Source organism: Manacus candei, unplaced genomic scaffold (assembly GCF_025592945.1).
Source record: "Manacus candei isolate 608988 ecotype Guabito, Panama unplaced genomic scaffold, ASM2559294v1 h1tg000049l, whole genome shotgun sequence".
NCBI lineage: Eukaryota > Metazoa > Chordata > Aves > Passeriformes > Pipridae > Manacus > Manacus candei.
This window is the reverse complement of record NW_026138097.1, coordinates 2,163,215-2,178,316: the sequence shown is the minus strand read 5'-3', so window position 1 is coordinate 2,178,316 and position 15,102 is coordinate 2,163,215. Positions and strand designations below refer to the sequence as shown.

Sequence of the window (15,102 nt, the reverse complement as noted above, 5' to 3'; positions counted from 1 at the left end):
AGTTTCATCAATTTTTCTTCAGATTCCATGTAATGAAGATTGACGCTCTTGCTGCAGTCAATATGAGATTAGTGTCATTGCAAATAAAAACCTACTGAGCTCTGTAGAGGAGCTTTTCAGCCCCTGCACTGTCCATGTTTCACAGAAATCAATCAAGTCCCTTGACATAGATCTAGAAAATGTCTCCTGAGAAAGAAAAGTTTTAGAATTGCTCGGATGATTCCTTACAATAAAATTATAAAGATGAAATTATTATTTGCTGTAGCCTCCTGTGAGTCAGGTAAAAATCTGCTTTTCAAATTAGTAGTTTTAAGCAGTCCAATCATAAAGCCTTAAATGTCAGTAGGATCTCTCTTAAATAAGTCAGGGGTATCCAACTTTGTCACAGTTGTTTCCTACTAAACCATTTGAGGAAAACAAACTTCATGTGTACTTTAAGTCTGTAGTATGGTAGCTGAGATTACCTGACATAAGAAATAGTTTATGTAGTCATATGATTGATAACTTTGCTTTAAGGGAAATGCTATTTTTTTTTCCCTAGTGACTTTGTGTTTAGACTTGCACCATGGAACATAGCATGAAATGTTCAGTGTATGTCACTGCTCCATTAGTATGTTTCTAGGATTTGGGTGTTCACTTTTTTAGCCTTTGCACTCCATCACTGAAAATACTCAAAACATGAACTGATTTCCTTGAGTCTCCTCAGGAGGATATTCATACAACATTTGAAAATCTTGGCTGGTGATGAGACCCTTGTTTCAATCCTTGTTTAAAATTGTCTGACAGGATTAATAAGCAAATGTCAGAAGACAGGGGAACATTATGGTGCCATGAAAGAAGGACTGCATCATATCAACTTGGCCTTCTAAACCAATGAAAGATTTGTTAGGTTAATATTTGTTTGCTCAAACTGGTTGCATATAATTGATAACTGAAGTGAATATCAGTGATAAATTAACTCATGTCTGTGACTGTTTTTGCATTTATATTCTTGCATCTTTTTTAGGTGTTTTTTGATTTAATGAGAGAAATTAGAGCCAGAAAAATGGAAGACAGCAAAGAAAAGAATGGAAAGAAGAAAAGAAAAAGCCTAGCTAAGAGGATTAGAGAAAGATGTTGCATTTTATAATCAAAAGCCTGGATTCCTTTCCTACCCTGACCATACTAATAAAAAACATAATTTATAAGCATGCCATTGAAGGCTGAAGTGACTGAAATTACCCTAACATGTTGGAAAATGTAATGTACCACTAAAAGCATGAATTGGAGCTGCACTGAAAGTCAAATTCACTGAAAACAAATTATGTGGCTTCAAGAGAAGCAAAGTTCAGTCCATTTCATAATTGCCTACCTTCTCACATTTCTTCTGAATGTAGTGTTTCATAGGCAGTCTTTTCTTTAATAGTGAACAGAGGGGCGAAGTATTACTTTGTGGGTTCTTATAAAGCATACTTTTTTATCACTGGTAATTGTCAATTCATCTTGTCTTTTGTTGCCTTGAAAATTGCAATTGTGAACATGATACCTAACAAAGCAGCATGCAGCTGTTTTGCCATGGAGTTATGCAAATTAGAAAAGAATAATGTATATGTGAACAGTTATGTTGAGGAAAACTACATGTGGTTCTGCATTACCTGATTAATTTAGAAGAGTGATATAAACTTTTACATTGAAATATTTGAATATGCCTTAATTTTAAAACCCAAACATAGCAGGTTGCTTAATCAAGAGTGTATTTTCAACTTTGTTGCATGGAGACTGTCCCTGCACATCAGTGCGAGACTGCCGTCTCTGAGGAGTGCAGTTACATGAATGATTTTGCTAACTAGCTGTCTGCTAGCAGTGTCTGTTCTTTAAGTATGTGCCATACTCTGGTATTGTGAATAATACAGAGCATATTCTGTCATCCATAATTTGGTAACAGTATGGTATCTTAACTAAAAGGTCAGAATACATATAAGACTGAAGTCATAAGCCTATGGCACATCCAAGCCTGGAATGGTTGTTTAAAATTTAATGTGCTGATACCTTGAAACTTCCCTTTTGCACATACATTTTTGTCTAGATGTTCCTTGGGTTTTAACTCCCTGGAATTGGGTGGAGTGGGGCTAATCTAGTAGCGCTAATGTGTTTTAAGATGTTGTCTGGCAAATTCTGGTTAATTTCTTTTGTGTTCCTAATACTCAGCTATGGGAACATGGTGTGTTATGCTGAAGCTCTTTGCAGGTTTTGTATCGTTTAGTCTATGTTGATTTTCAAATGGGGAACAGTGTAGCTACTTTTTCTAGTTAACGTTGATATCAAACAATCAAACATGCTTTGCAATACAGAAACATTTAACATGTACATCCAAAATCCCCAAACAAAACATACTGCCTCAGTTGCTTCAAAACAGCAAGAATACTAGCACACGGTTAGTATGCTACATCTTAACTAAGAAAATACCAGAATGTTTGAGGGTTTTGGACTCCTTTGTGGTGAGACAGGCTAGATCAATTCCACAAACTGTTATACTTTTTATACATGTGTAAGCCTATAACTGACAGTTTAAAACGTGCTCAAGCAAACTAGGTAACAAATATTTAACTTTCATGCTAACAGACTTTTAGGGACTCAAGTCTTAGAAGTTATATATGTCATGTTAAATATTTATCAATAGGAATTTTGTATGTGCATTTAGTAGACTGCCAAGTGCAGAATTAAAGTTACTCATGTAGCTGGCAAGTAAGCCAGTCTTCATCTTACTGTGTACTCATTTGGGTCTATTTAGCCAGAGAGTCTAACCACTAACATTGTGACTTTGCTTTGGAACCTGTATACTGGGAACTGAGGTGTTATGAAGCCACTGGACACATGAAAGCTGTCTTGGCTGATGCCTTATCCTGTCCTTTTATTTGCTATTTGAGCCATTCAAAGATGAATAAACTTCCATTTTTCTAAAATACTTGTGCGTGTTAATTAATAACTGTTATTCATAAATGTTGCTATAGCTGGTGCCAGTTGTCAAGCAGTTAAATCTTAATATTCCAGAAGACTGGTTTGTGTGCGTGAACAAAATTGTACATTAAATCTCATTAGAATTCATAATAGTGAGACTATGTATGTGCTACCTTTTATCCAGAGCTAATTTGCTTAGTTGTTATAAAGAACAATATCAGAAAACAGGCAAACAAACTGAGGTAGCCTTGATTTAAAAAAAAAAAGTGGACAAAAAACAACCAACCAACCAAAAACAGACTACCCACAACCTACATAAGTTTTAATAAAATAAAAGTGAATTCTAAGTCATTTTCTTTTGGCACAGTGAAGGAGAACGTTAAGTGTTCTTCTCGACTTGCAGAGAATATAGCTTGCATTGTGAATTATAGGATTTGGGTATATGTTGAGAGAGTCATCCAAACTGAGTGTTATATTTGCATCATAGAGGAGTGTTGTTTTAGCCTACTTTTGTGTCTGAAACTCCTCGGTCTACCTGCTCAGAGTGCTTCTGTGCCTGAGGGCATGTTTCATCCCCTATTTCTCCAAGAAGTTGAAGATACTTTCATCACTGGCAGGATCAAAGCCTTCCATAGTTCTCTCCAAGTTAGCTTAATGCTGGCAAAATGCATGGCTTGGTAAAACTGCAGACCAGAGAGATGCCTTATTTTGTACAAAGCTATAAAGTTCAGTTTTCTGTTACATGTGAATATGAAACTAACATTGAATTTTTATACTAACTCCATTTTTTCTGTAGCTTTTCATAGCTTTAAAAACTTGATTAACTTTTGAAAATATTGGCTAAGAAATCTATGGTCTATTTTGTACTTTCTGTAGCCTCCTGATGAGCATACAGTAGCTTAACAATAGCAGTGTCCAGCAGTTTTTTTGTTCTGCGGCAGCATTGCAATGTGCAGGAGGTGCTTTCCCATTAATACTGACCTTGTTAATGTCACATTAGCATGCAGAATGACCCCTTTGGCAATTCCAGTGGCAATCATAATACAATAAAATATGCTTCATATCTGAGCCTTATGCTCACTATATTCATCTGTAGGAGCTAAATACTTTGTCTATATATATGTATAACGGGCTTGCTGAAAATCTTGGGTTCTGTTTTGGGACACCAAGCTTCACAGTGCCTCTGTAGTTTCAGAGACAGAGGGTAGGTGTTCTCTGCTTGATTATATTCCAATGCAAAATGTGGAGCAGCAGAGTGACAGCTGGTGTCACATGAGAGCATATAATCCATTTAGCTGTGCCAGAGCTGGATCAGAAGGTAAGACTGAGCACGTGACAATTGGGAATTGAAGAGTGCACCTTAATTCCTAAACTTTCTCATTGCTCAGACGTGTTGGCTCTTCTAGCCATGTGGATGCATAATCATGTGCATTTCCAAATTCACTCCTGCCAGTTTTTGGCTGTGACTTAAATGACTGGGTGTGTTTTTAAGAGGTGACTCAAAGAAACATCTTGCATATTTTTGTGGCAGCTTCAGCTTGTTACTAAAATTGAATGGTAGGAAATGTGCCAGTGTTCCTAAAACCTCTTTTCCTGATGTGCAGACTGTTGAGAAATACATATCTATTCATTTAATGAGCTTGGTAACAATCAAACTTTTTCTAGTTGTCCATTTCTTTTTGGATTTGACCATATTTATGTCAGGAAAGCGAGGAGAGGGGAAGCTTATTTCTGCGCCACCTGATGGCAGGCAGCCATCACCTGTGGGCAGCTGTGGAAGCACATGGCCAAAAGGGAGAAATTAGGAAGTGGCCAGAACCCAGATGAAAGCTCAGGGAGTCTTTGCAATGCTTTGGGAGCTAAGATGAGAAGTGGGAACCAAAACTGCACACCAGGGTTAGGCACAAAGTACTGGTATGCTCCTGCTGCCAAAAGCAAGGTGGGACAAACTGGAAACCAGATACATGCCTTTGTTTCCTCTTCCTGGCAGCATCAGTACTGATTTTCAGGTATTTTCTCATTGTCTGAGTAACAGGTGAGGTAGCACCTGCAGTAGTGTTGGACCTATGTTTTCTCTAGTCCTCTGCCTTCTTCCTCACAGAGCTCACGCTCATTCGTCTCTGAAAGAGTAGGCAATAAATGCTTACAGACTCGTTAATTCCGTTTCCTGTGCTTGTGCTGTGTGAGCACAGAGTAAGAAGAGGCTGGAGGAAGGTTGGAAGAAGCCTCACCCATCGACCACAGCAGCAATGACAGCAGTCTTGTACTCTTTCCGTGGAAGTTCTGGAGGAGGATCTGGGATTTTGAAGTAGCGCAGTTATTCTTCTCTCTGTGCTTCTTATGGATGGAGAAGGCTAGAGTTGTCCATTTTCTACCTTCTTGTTCTTGATTAATGCTGTGAAAGCTTATTGTTTGTCAGTATCCCAGGCACAAAGGAGAGGATCTGATATGACAGAGCTTGTGCCCCATGGATGTCCTGGCTAAGAGTTGGAGACATGATGATAACCAGCAGTTTGTTATAGACATTGGATGAGGTCCTGAAAGTAATGAATTGGTATTTGTTTTCAGCTGAGCTCAGCACACTTAGTATGCTTCTGTTACAGTTATTTTTGCTTTTTGCTTCTTTTGTGAAGAAAAACTTATGAGATAGAGTTGGGTTTTTTTCAGTGCAACAAATCAGACCTGTTGGCTGAAAAGCTGCCAGACTAATGTGTTAAGTACTAGTCATCTCTAAAGAACGAGTCTAAAACAGTAATCCTTCTGTTTTATCTGATAACTACCAAAATACCTACTGAAATAGCCTGTGGAAGTGTTAAAGGAGTGGTTAAAAATAATGTACTGTGTCCATGCATAGCAGTTTGTTGTGAGTGGTTGTAACTCCTGTGAGTGTCAGAACTGGCTTGAGGAGGTAGATGCTAGATGCCCTTAGCTGCTTCCGACAGACTTATGCTGCATCCAACATGAAGGAAGCTAGGAGAATTTCGTAGCCCCAGTGCTGTTAGATGAGTCATTTTTTTTTTGTTTGTGAGACAAAGTAGATAATAATACAGTTATTGCCACTGTTTCTGGTTTTGCAGCATTATTTAAATCTGCAATGCAAGATGGACATCTTTCATTGACTTCCTACAAATTTAGTAAATTCAGATTCATAGACAAGGTGCCCAGAGTGTGGGTTTTCATGAGCAAGCCCACATGGTCCTACACTGACAGCAAGTCCATAGAGACCACAGCAGAGTTGCTCTTCTGATACTGGTTCCTTTTGTTCCTTTTGTTGAAAAAAGATAGGGGCATACTGCATCCTGCTCCAAGAATGTGGTTGTCACTAGGGCAGTACACTTGTCTGAGTGGGACAATGCACTTGGTCCATTAAATGCTTCTGTTTGTTTAAAGTAACAGCAGGCAGAAGAACCATGGCTTAGAGCATAGTCATTGCTTATGAGGTTTCTTCTATAATTTTTAATCCTCTAGTCACATGACTACCTTTATGCAGTACAGAAGAAACTGTCGGAATCTGTCTCGTTTAGCTTATATTTCGTTTTTATGTGAAGACCTTGAACCTTTCATGTGGAAAATGAGATTAAAACCACAAGCATTTAAATAATTGATATTACCCTATGGGATCCTGGGGGTGCTCACAGGTCTCAGTGTCTGGGACCGGCCTCCCCTGAGACCCCTACCCCCACCGTCTCCTGCTAAGGGCCCAGGGGGCTTGTCCCAGCTCAGCCTGGGGCCATCAGTCCCTGCCTGAGCCATGCTCTCCAGCATTGTGCCCATTTCTGCCAAGGACACTGACAGAAGCAGACTTGCACTGCTCAGGTGCTCTCCTTTAGATATTGTTGGTTGGTCACTTTGGAGACTATTGGGCCAACTGGACCTTATCTCTGAGGGAGTGCTGTTGCTCTAAGGCTCGTGTGTTTTAGTATGTAGCTGAGGAGGACATCCTGCATCAGACTGAGGGCTTGATCTTTGAGCCTTGCTACTGTCAGAGATGTGGGGCTTTGTTGTGCTTTGGAAAAATGGATAAACACAGAAAATTGTCAAAAACTGCTTTTTGTAAATCTGTGCAGATGGACCCATTGTCTTGAGATGATCCACAGCTCTCACCCCCTTCAGAAGGTCCATGCCTCCTTCCCATAAGGGGAGAGAACCAGTACCTAAGCTGGGAGATAGTTATGAGCATTCACTGCCTTCTGCTAGTGCAGGGCTGGGAAGAAATGTTATGAGAAATTTCCCCAGCATGTACTGGTCTCCAGTTTCTTGAGATGGAGGTCTTCCAAAAGTTTCCCAAAGAGGACCAATGGAGCACCACAAACAATAGGTACAAATTAAAATGTAGAAAGAAAAGGTAAAGCATGCAGAGAGAAAAGACCCTTTTATTTTGGTAGACATTAGATATGTGAGTCCAAGAAGTCACAGGAGTTCAGTCAGGGACAGGAAATGGGTACCTACAATGATAGAGCCAGAAACCCCTGATAAACACATGAAGGCAAGAATAAGCATGACTTGGTTCCCCTTTCTCTGGGAAGCACAGTTGACAAGGAATTATTTATGGCCATGGAGCTCTTTCTAAACCCTGCACAGCACCATCAATGGCCATCCCTTGCCATTGAGCTGGACTGATTTAGAGCAGTGCTGAGAGCTGGGAAAGACAGGAGAGCCTGGGAACACCACCCGTGGTGCCCACCCTGGAAGTCTAGAAAGCTTTCTCCCTGTGGATGTGGCGTACAAGGGCCACCTTTGTGGAGCACGAGCAGCAGTACCTGGCCAAAACGGCCCAAAGGAGTCCTGGCAAAGAGGTGGGCTCAGTGCTTCAGGGGAAGGTAAAAAACCCCTGGGGGCAATTGCAGCCCACCGTAGGATAAAAAAAAAGGCTTTCTCTCCCAAGCTGCAGGACATGAGAGGCCATCTTCATGAGGCCTGAGCAGAAGACAGGAGCCTAGCCAAAATAGCCCAAAGAAGCCAAGACCAGTGGTCAGGCTTGATGCTGCAGAGGAAGGCAAAACTCTCTGGGGACCAATGTCAATTTGCCTGGGGAAAAATTCCTTTCTGACCCCAGTGCTTGCGATCAGCTATTCCCTGAGCATGTGAGCAAGACCTGCTGCCTACTTGTCCCACAGGCTGATTCAACTCCCAGGAGGTGCTCAAGCCCTACTTTGCCTCAACCTGGAGCCATCTCAGGGGCTTCTGAGAGTGGCCACATGCCCCCGATCTAATTGACTTTGAAGACAATTCCTTCCTGTGTCTGGTAGGACACCAGTGGGTGCTCCAAAGCACTGGGAACCCTGGCAACATCTCTTCATGCCATTTCTTACAGCTGCTGACCCCTGTCTCTGCAGGGGATGGGAACAGAAAGCTCTGCAGGGCTCCTCCCAAAGGAATCTTCTTGGTCTTGCCACTGCCACCCAGCAGAGAATGGCTGAGAGCGTTGGGCAGCTCCAGATGTTCTGGATCTTTGCATCCAGCAGCCCTATTCAGCCTCTATCTTCTTCCCTTCTCACCTGCTGAATTCTGTTACTCCAAGACTTGCCTCTGGCTCGGACGCCCCTGCCCATTTGGTGTGCATCCTTGAAAGCCTTCAGACAGTGAGGTTGCCCCGGATGATGTCGAGAAACCAGAGCACAGCAGAAGGAACTGGGTGCAGCTGAGGACATTGTTCTTCCGGTAAACCAGCTGTCCCTCCTGCCCACTCTGCCCTCAGCACCTACTGCACTGTGGGTGTGCAGCTGCAGTGGGATTTCCTGCAGGAGAAGGTGCCATGCATGTGGCCCTGGGGTTCCAGGGACCCGTGGCCATGCCCAAAAGCAGGTGATTGCCGCCTAAGGTGGGGCATGAAGGGAAAAGGAGAAGGCACCAGGAGAAGGGAGAGAAAGCAACACCCAGAGACTGAGTCAGAGAAACAAAATTTTATTTCTTTTTTCTTGAACTAAGGGTTGGTCGCTTCCGCCGACGGCGGGACGGCCTCTTGCAGGGCTGGGGAGGGTCCTGTGGGCCAGAGGCCCTCCTCTTCTGGGGGCGCTGGGGCCCCCCGGGCAAGCAGTCCCTGTCTTGGCCAGGAGTGGAGGGGCTGCGGGTGCAGCCCTGGCCAGAGGGACCTGCTACTGCTGCTGCCTCTTCCTGGGGCTGCTCCTGCTCTGCAGGGGCAGGTGGAGATGGAGAGCGTCCAGGACTTCCATGGAGAGGGACCTCCAACGTGCTGGTGTCCTCCTCCGCACTGGAGACTGCAGGGCTACAGGAGAAGGCCAGGCCGGGGCTGGGAGTCCTCTCGCGAGAGGCAGAGGGTCCAGGCCTGGCTGGGGGGCTGTCCTGCTCCTCATCAGTATGGGGGGCCAGGAGGGCCATCTGCCGCCGGATCTGATCACTGCACCTGTCAGCGGCAACGCTGACGAGCTGGCGCACAAAAGCCTCGGTCTCGGTGTGGTCTTGCAGGACGGGCTGCAGATCCCGGACCAAGGCCTCCTCGTCCAGTCCAGAGCGGCAGAGATTTGCCAAGATGGTGCTCTCTGCCAGAGCCTCTTCCCACCACTGGGCACCGAACAACACCGACAGCTCCTGGTTCAGCCAGGGCAGCACAGGCTCTAGGATTTCTGGGGACTCCTGGAAAAACCTTGCCCAGAGCTCCACAGGGAAGCCAGCTACATAAGTAGGCACCTGCTCCTCATCCGCCTCCTCATCCTCCTGGTCAGCAGCCACTGGGTCCGAGGGGCGTTCAAGAACTATCTCCAAAAAGTCTTCCTCTGACCGCACAGAGTAGATGATGGCGTGGATAGCCTGCCTGCAAAGGGGGCACGAGGGCGTCTTCTTTGCCCAGCGCACAATGCAGCCCAGGCAGAACACGTGGAGACAGGGCATTACAGAAGCCACCTCTCCTTCAGCGTCACGGCAGACGGGGCAGTTCCACGGTGTCTCCTCGGCCATGTTGAAGCAGGCTGGGGAGAGCTGAGTGCAGGAGCCCGTTCCCTCTTGCTGGCGTGACACACTGCAAAATGGTCACTTGCTGTCCCAGGGAGGCAGCGGAAGTTTCCCGCACAGCCTACCTGTGCTGCTGCAAGCACTCCTCACAGTACCTGGCTGCCTGAACCAGGCAGGGCCAGGGAAATGGGCAATAATAGCTCGAGGATGAGCACTGAAAGCTGCCAATGGCAACCTCCAACGACTTCGCAGCCTTCTGGTCCTCTCAGGCACACCCGACAGGACCCGAGGCGCCAGCGAGTCTGAGCCAGGCTCTGCCGGTGCCCAGATACAGGCAGCCAGGGATGAGAGGTCACAATCTACGGAACGGTGATGTTGCAGCCCACTGTTCCATGCCAACGCCCTCGACAACACACCTCCCGAACCTGGGGATGTCCGAGCGGGCTTTTCACCGCCTCAGGAACATGGCATCAGGCGAAGAAATGAGCTGCATGGACCGTGCTGTCCCATCATTCCTTCGTGCCTCTGGCTTTTATAATCATTTGGAGTCGTCAGTCCAAGCACTTTTCTTTTAGAAGAGCAGTACTTGTTACTTTTGTGTGACAGGGAAGGGTGCTTTGTAAATTGGCCACGTGGGTCAGCCCACTAAAATCTTGTGCGATGACGGCCCAGGTTCTCTGTTCACAGTGCTGCTTGTCTATGCCACTGGGAGAGGCAAAGACATCCTGACATTTCAGGCCGGCCTCTGCCCAAAATTCTTGCCAGTTTGGTTTTAAAGCCAGAGTTTTTCGTCTCTACAGCCTTACTGGGTCGGGGGTGATGGGCACAATGGGGTGGTCATGTAAGAGATTGGTCCATCTCTGACTTGCTACTTTGTTTTTACATTGACCGGGGCAATAAACAATTGGTAATTAGCCGCTCTGCCGATTCACCATAGGTGTTAAGGGGCAATTAAGCGCCTTGGGCAAGGCTTCTTTGAAGCTGTTAAAATTGCACAAGGGGCAATTAACCACTTCACACTAAGGAAGCTATTTCCATCAGCGGAGGTACGTGCGTGCCAAGTGTAAGTTTTGCGGGCTACGAGCAGCCTCCTCCGGAGCCCAGTGACTTAACAAACTGGCGAACACTGACTTTAGCTCTTGGCAGGGGTGTCTTCATCGACCTAGAGCGATGTTTTCGACTGCTTGCTGGCACCCCTGGAGAGTCTCCAACACGTTTTCCTGGCTTGGCAGAGCCAGCCCGCCTGGATACCAGCAGCTTAACCAATCGACATCGTGGAAAGTTCTGCCCCGAGCCAAGATGGCTAGTGAGCGCCCAGCAGGGGGTATTTTAGGCAGTGCCCAGCGTTATTTTTGCCAGCTGGTGTTGTCCAGGGTCCCGTGCTGGCTGCTGGCCCCACTCCTCGCTCTGTCCTGCTCGTGTCCCACCTGCCTGCGTCTCCTGTTTGTCTTGGATCCAGTCTGCTCACCACCTCTATTCACAATGCTGCTTGTCTACACCACTGGGAGAGGCAAACACATCCTGACATTTCAGGCCAGCCTCTGCACAAAGTTCTTACCAGGAGGAAAAGGTTAAAAAACCAACCAATCATTTATCTCCTTGGATCAGGGCCTTACCTGAGCATCCTTAGAGCCATCTCCTATGCCACTGGGAGTTGGCCTGGCTGACCCTGGGTTTTCTTGACCAGCCTTTTCTTATTAATAAGCAGGATGGGATGCCTTTCTTTAAAAAGATTTGTATTTTCACTGGATCCATTAATTACAGAGCCCTGTAAGCCTTGGTTCTACTATGTGTCAGTGTCAGGTTTAAATCTCTGTAGGATGAGGCTACTCCTTTGCAACTGTGCATTTCTCTTTCCTACCTGATTCTTCACAACTTTGGAGACTCAGTATGTAGAGAGACTAGAACCCTTGAATCACAGAATCAGGCTGGAATAGAATTATATTGAAAAAGACCTCTAAGGCTATGGAGTCCAAATGCAAACTTAGCACTGCCAAGGCCACCTCTAAGGGATGGGCCTAGGTGCATCATCTGCAGGTCTGAGATACCTCCAGGGATGCTGACTCTACCACTACCCTGGGCAGCCTGTTCAAGCGCTTGTCAGCCATTTCAGTGAAGATATTTTCAACCATTTCAGTGAAGATATTTTTCTGCTTTTTGCTCTGGCGTTTGGAGGACACTGTACTGCCAGGTGTCAAGGAAGTATCTCAGTAGAGACAGATAAGAAGTGGGAAAGAGAGGTAGAATTGTTTGTGTGGGCATTTCTGGAGTGTACTTCCCTGGTATCAACACTGTTTATTAGACAAATCTTATTAAACAAAAGAAAATTTCAAATGGAAAAAAAATAATTTTGACTTTGTAAAATTAAATAATATTCACAGCTTAATATTCTTTGAAGTATTTTGCTGTTGCCAAAACGTATCTGTTTCTCCCACCCCCTTCTTACTCGAAATACAAAGCTTGACAATTTAGACAAGTAATTTTATATGTGGTTTACATAAATTTCCCATTAATTTGGGCACCACTTAGGAGCTTACAGAGAGAAAAGAGTGTCTGTGTATGTCAGTATTGTAGTGCAATATTCTTGGGTAGACTTCCCTAAGTTTAACATGTACTTATACAGTGATATTGCAACAGATACCTTGGGAAAAAAAGGGAAGAGGAAGGGAGGGAAGGGAATTATGCTGCATTTATTATTGGAAAACAGAGATAAACCAGTGAGACAGCCTGTTGGCACCTCTGAAAAGTTAACCCCCATAATTTCTGAGGCAGAATTCTCTACTTTAGGTCTAGGGTTATCATATCACCTTCCCAGGCAGTATCGAGCTAATAAAAATGTTAGCTTTCATTCCACAGTTTGAGTGGTGAATGGCATGAATGGTTTTAATTTATTTGCAGAATTAGGAGCTGCTCCAAGAGCAGCAGTTCAGAAGTGAGTGCTCTTGGAGGATGATAGATTTCTTGCAGCAGAAGTACTCCTGTGAATTCAGTTTCTGGTTTCATGTTCTTTGCTATGCTGACCTCTAGGGAAACTTTTCTACAAAATGGTTTGCCAAAGCATTTGTGTGGGTTGCTATTGTGGCTTCAAACCAGACACAGACCTTCTTATTCTAGGGACCAGGCTTTTGGTGTCAAATTCAAAGTAGGCCCTGACATGAAGCTACAAGCTGTTTGGTGCTCCATCAGGTGGTTGCAGCATGCTTGAGTGACTAAAGGTCTTGGTACATTTAAGCAGGGCTCAGTCAGCAGAGGAAATACATCCTGAGTTAAGAAATGGGGTGATTGTTCTGAATATTTGTGAACTTGGTAGTTAAAAATCTGAAAAGACTTCTGTGCTCTGAGTTTGTGGAGGGCAGCATATACTTTTCCATCCATTGCTAAGACTACTTCAGCAATGGATGAATCTGGTATCAACCACTTAAGTTCTAGCCTAACGACTTTGGGAAGTATTAATAGTTTGCTTTCCCAAAGGAGTCAGGGTGAGTGGCAACCGTGCAAGTGTCTCCCAGCAGCAGGCAATAAGCCTGCTTTAGGAGAGAATGGGCTTTAAAGCCATAAGATTTTGTTTATAACTGACTGCACTAACTCTGTCTCTTAGTGCAAATAGTTCTTCTCTCTTCTATCTTCTTTCCTAGAATCACAGAATGGTTTAGGTTGGAAGGGACCCTAAAGATCATCTAGTTCCAACCCCACTGTCATGGGCAGGGACACCTTTGCTACCCTCAAGCTAAATTTATGGAACACTGTGACTTCCTCTTCTTTGTTATGCTAGAATAACCATGCTCTGCCAGTCTCCCCTGAAATTAACATCTTGGTTCACTGATGATCTTCATAGTGTTTTCTGCTCTTGTTGTGAATTTGCCTTTCTCTAAATAAGAATGACCAGAACAGAAACTCAGTGATGTAACAGTGACTTAAAGACAGCATTAATCTCTCAACCCTTCTGTGTATGACATTTCATTGCATTTGACATTTCACTGGTAAGTCCACTTGTGTCCTGATCAACCAATACACAGGTCTTTATCCTTCTCTGTTTTTTCCAACACTTGAGTTCCCAGATCATAGCAACATTCTTCTGGTTGGGAAGAATAAACACTGACATATTTAATCTAGTCAATTTTTCAACAGGGCCTTGGAAAACATGAATTATTGCACTTCAGTAAATACACAATCTTAGGGCAAGATGCAAATACAGTTGCAGTAAAGAAATAGCAAAAGTAGTAATAAAAAACACTCCTGGACTAAACATGACAGTATATGTAGACACCAGCCTATATTTTGTAAAATAGTTAGAAGACGTGAAAGCGTACAGTACTTCAGAGAGTAAGAATAAGATGCCTTCTAAGACTTCCACAATTATCTAAAAAAAGACACCCAAACCCAAACTTAACCAACAAAAAAACCCCTCAAGCTACAAATTTTAATTTCTAACTCTCTCTGTGTTTGGGGAAAATTGTACTTGTAGGAGAAAAAGCAGGTTGATACTGGAAGACTGGAAAAAAAATTCAAAGAATTCTAGATACATGTTGCCACTCAGGAGAAAGCGAAAACTAGACAACTTTTCCCACCACCACCCCCCAAAAAACCCCCCAACCAAATAAAAGTCATCCTTAAGGAAAAACGCCTTCCAAGTCAACAAACAAGCCCTGAGGAATTCTGCTGAAAAATAAAGATCCTTAAACTAGTGAAAACTTTTCGTATTTCTTTTTATCTTAAAGCTTTTTCATCTTAATGCTTAATCTAGACAGTTATGCTGCAGTAGAAGGATGTTGCTAAGAACTTTTTACACATGGTGGCAAAGGCAGGACACAGAAACTTTAAAAGACAGAAGGAAGAAAGTACAATGAAAACCTTAACAAGAAAAAGAAGTGGTAACATTGCCCATGACATGTAGGAACAGTCTCCTCCTTAGTGTATGACCAGCTCAGCATCTATTTGTACCAACTGTATTATACTAACGATGGTGAACAGTTGCTCAGAATAGACTCTTGGGAGCCTTAATGTGCTTTTCCAGATACAAAAAAAATATTTGAGCAAGGAATCAGCATATAAGTTGAGCTTTGGAAAAAAAAAAAAAAAGTTACCTAAATGTTAGCCCAAGTTTCCTCCACAGGATGGCTGTTAGGGAAGTGCTCTTCTAAGGGTCCCATTTCTAGAGCTGGCATCCAAATACTTTTGGAGTTGATAGTATTTTGGCTAAAATTTTCCAGCTGTTTTTTCTCTAGTGTTTACCACTGTTTTCATGTGCTGACCATT

At 43.8% G+C, this 15,102-nt stretch overlaps 1 protein-coding gene across 6 annotated transcripts in view; it reads left to right on the top strand.

Moving 5' to 3' along the window:
- Positions 1-2,942, top strand: part of RALA (RAS like proto-oncogene A) — a 31,863-nt gene extending 28,921 nt beyond the window's left edge. For all 6 annotated transcript variants that reach the window (XM_051798779.1, XM_051798781.1, XM_051798777.1 and 3 more), the window contains one exon: positions 1,007-2,942. In XM_051798779.1, coding sequence (XP_051654739.1) covers positions 1,007-1,129 — 123 coding nt within the window. In that variant the 3' untranslated portion in view covers positions 1,130-2,942. The remainder of the gene's footprint in view (positions 1-1,006) is intronic.
- Positions 2,943-15,102: the final 12,160 nt, after the last annotated feature.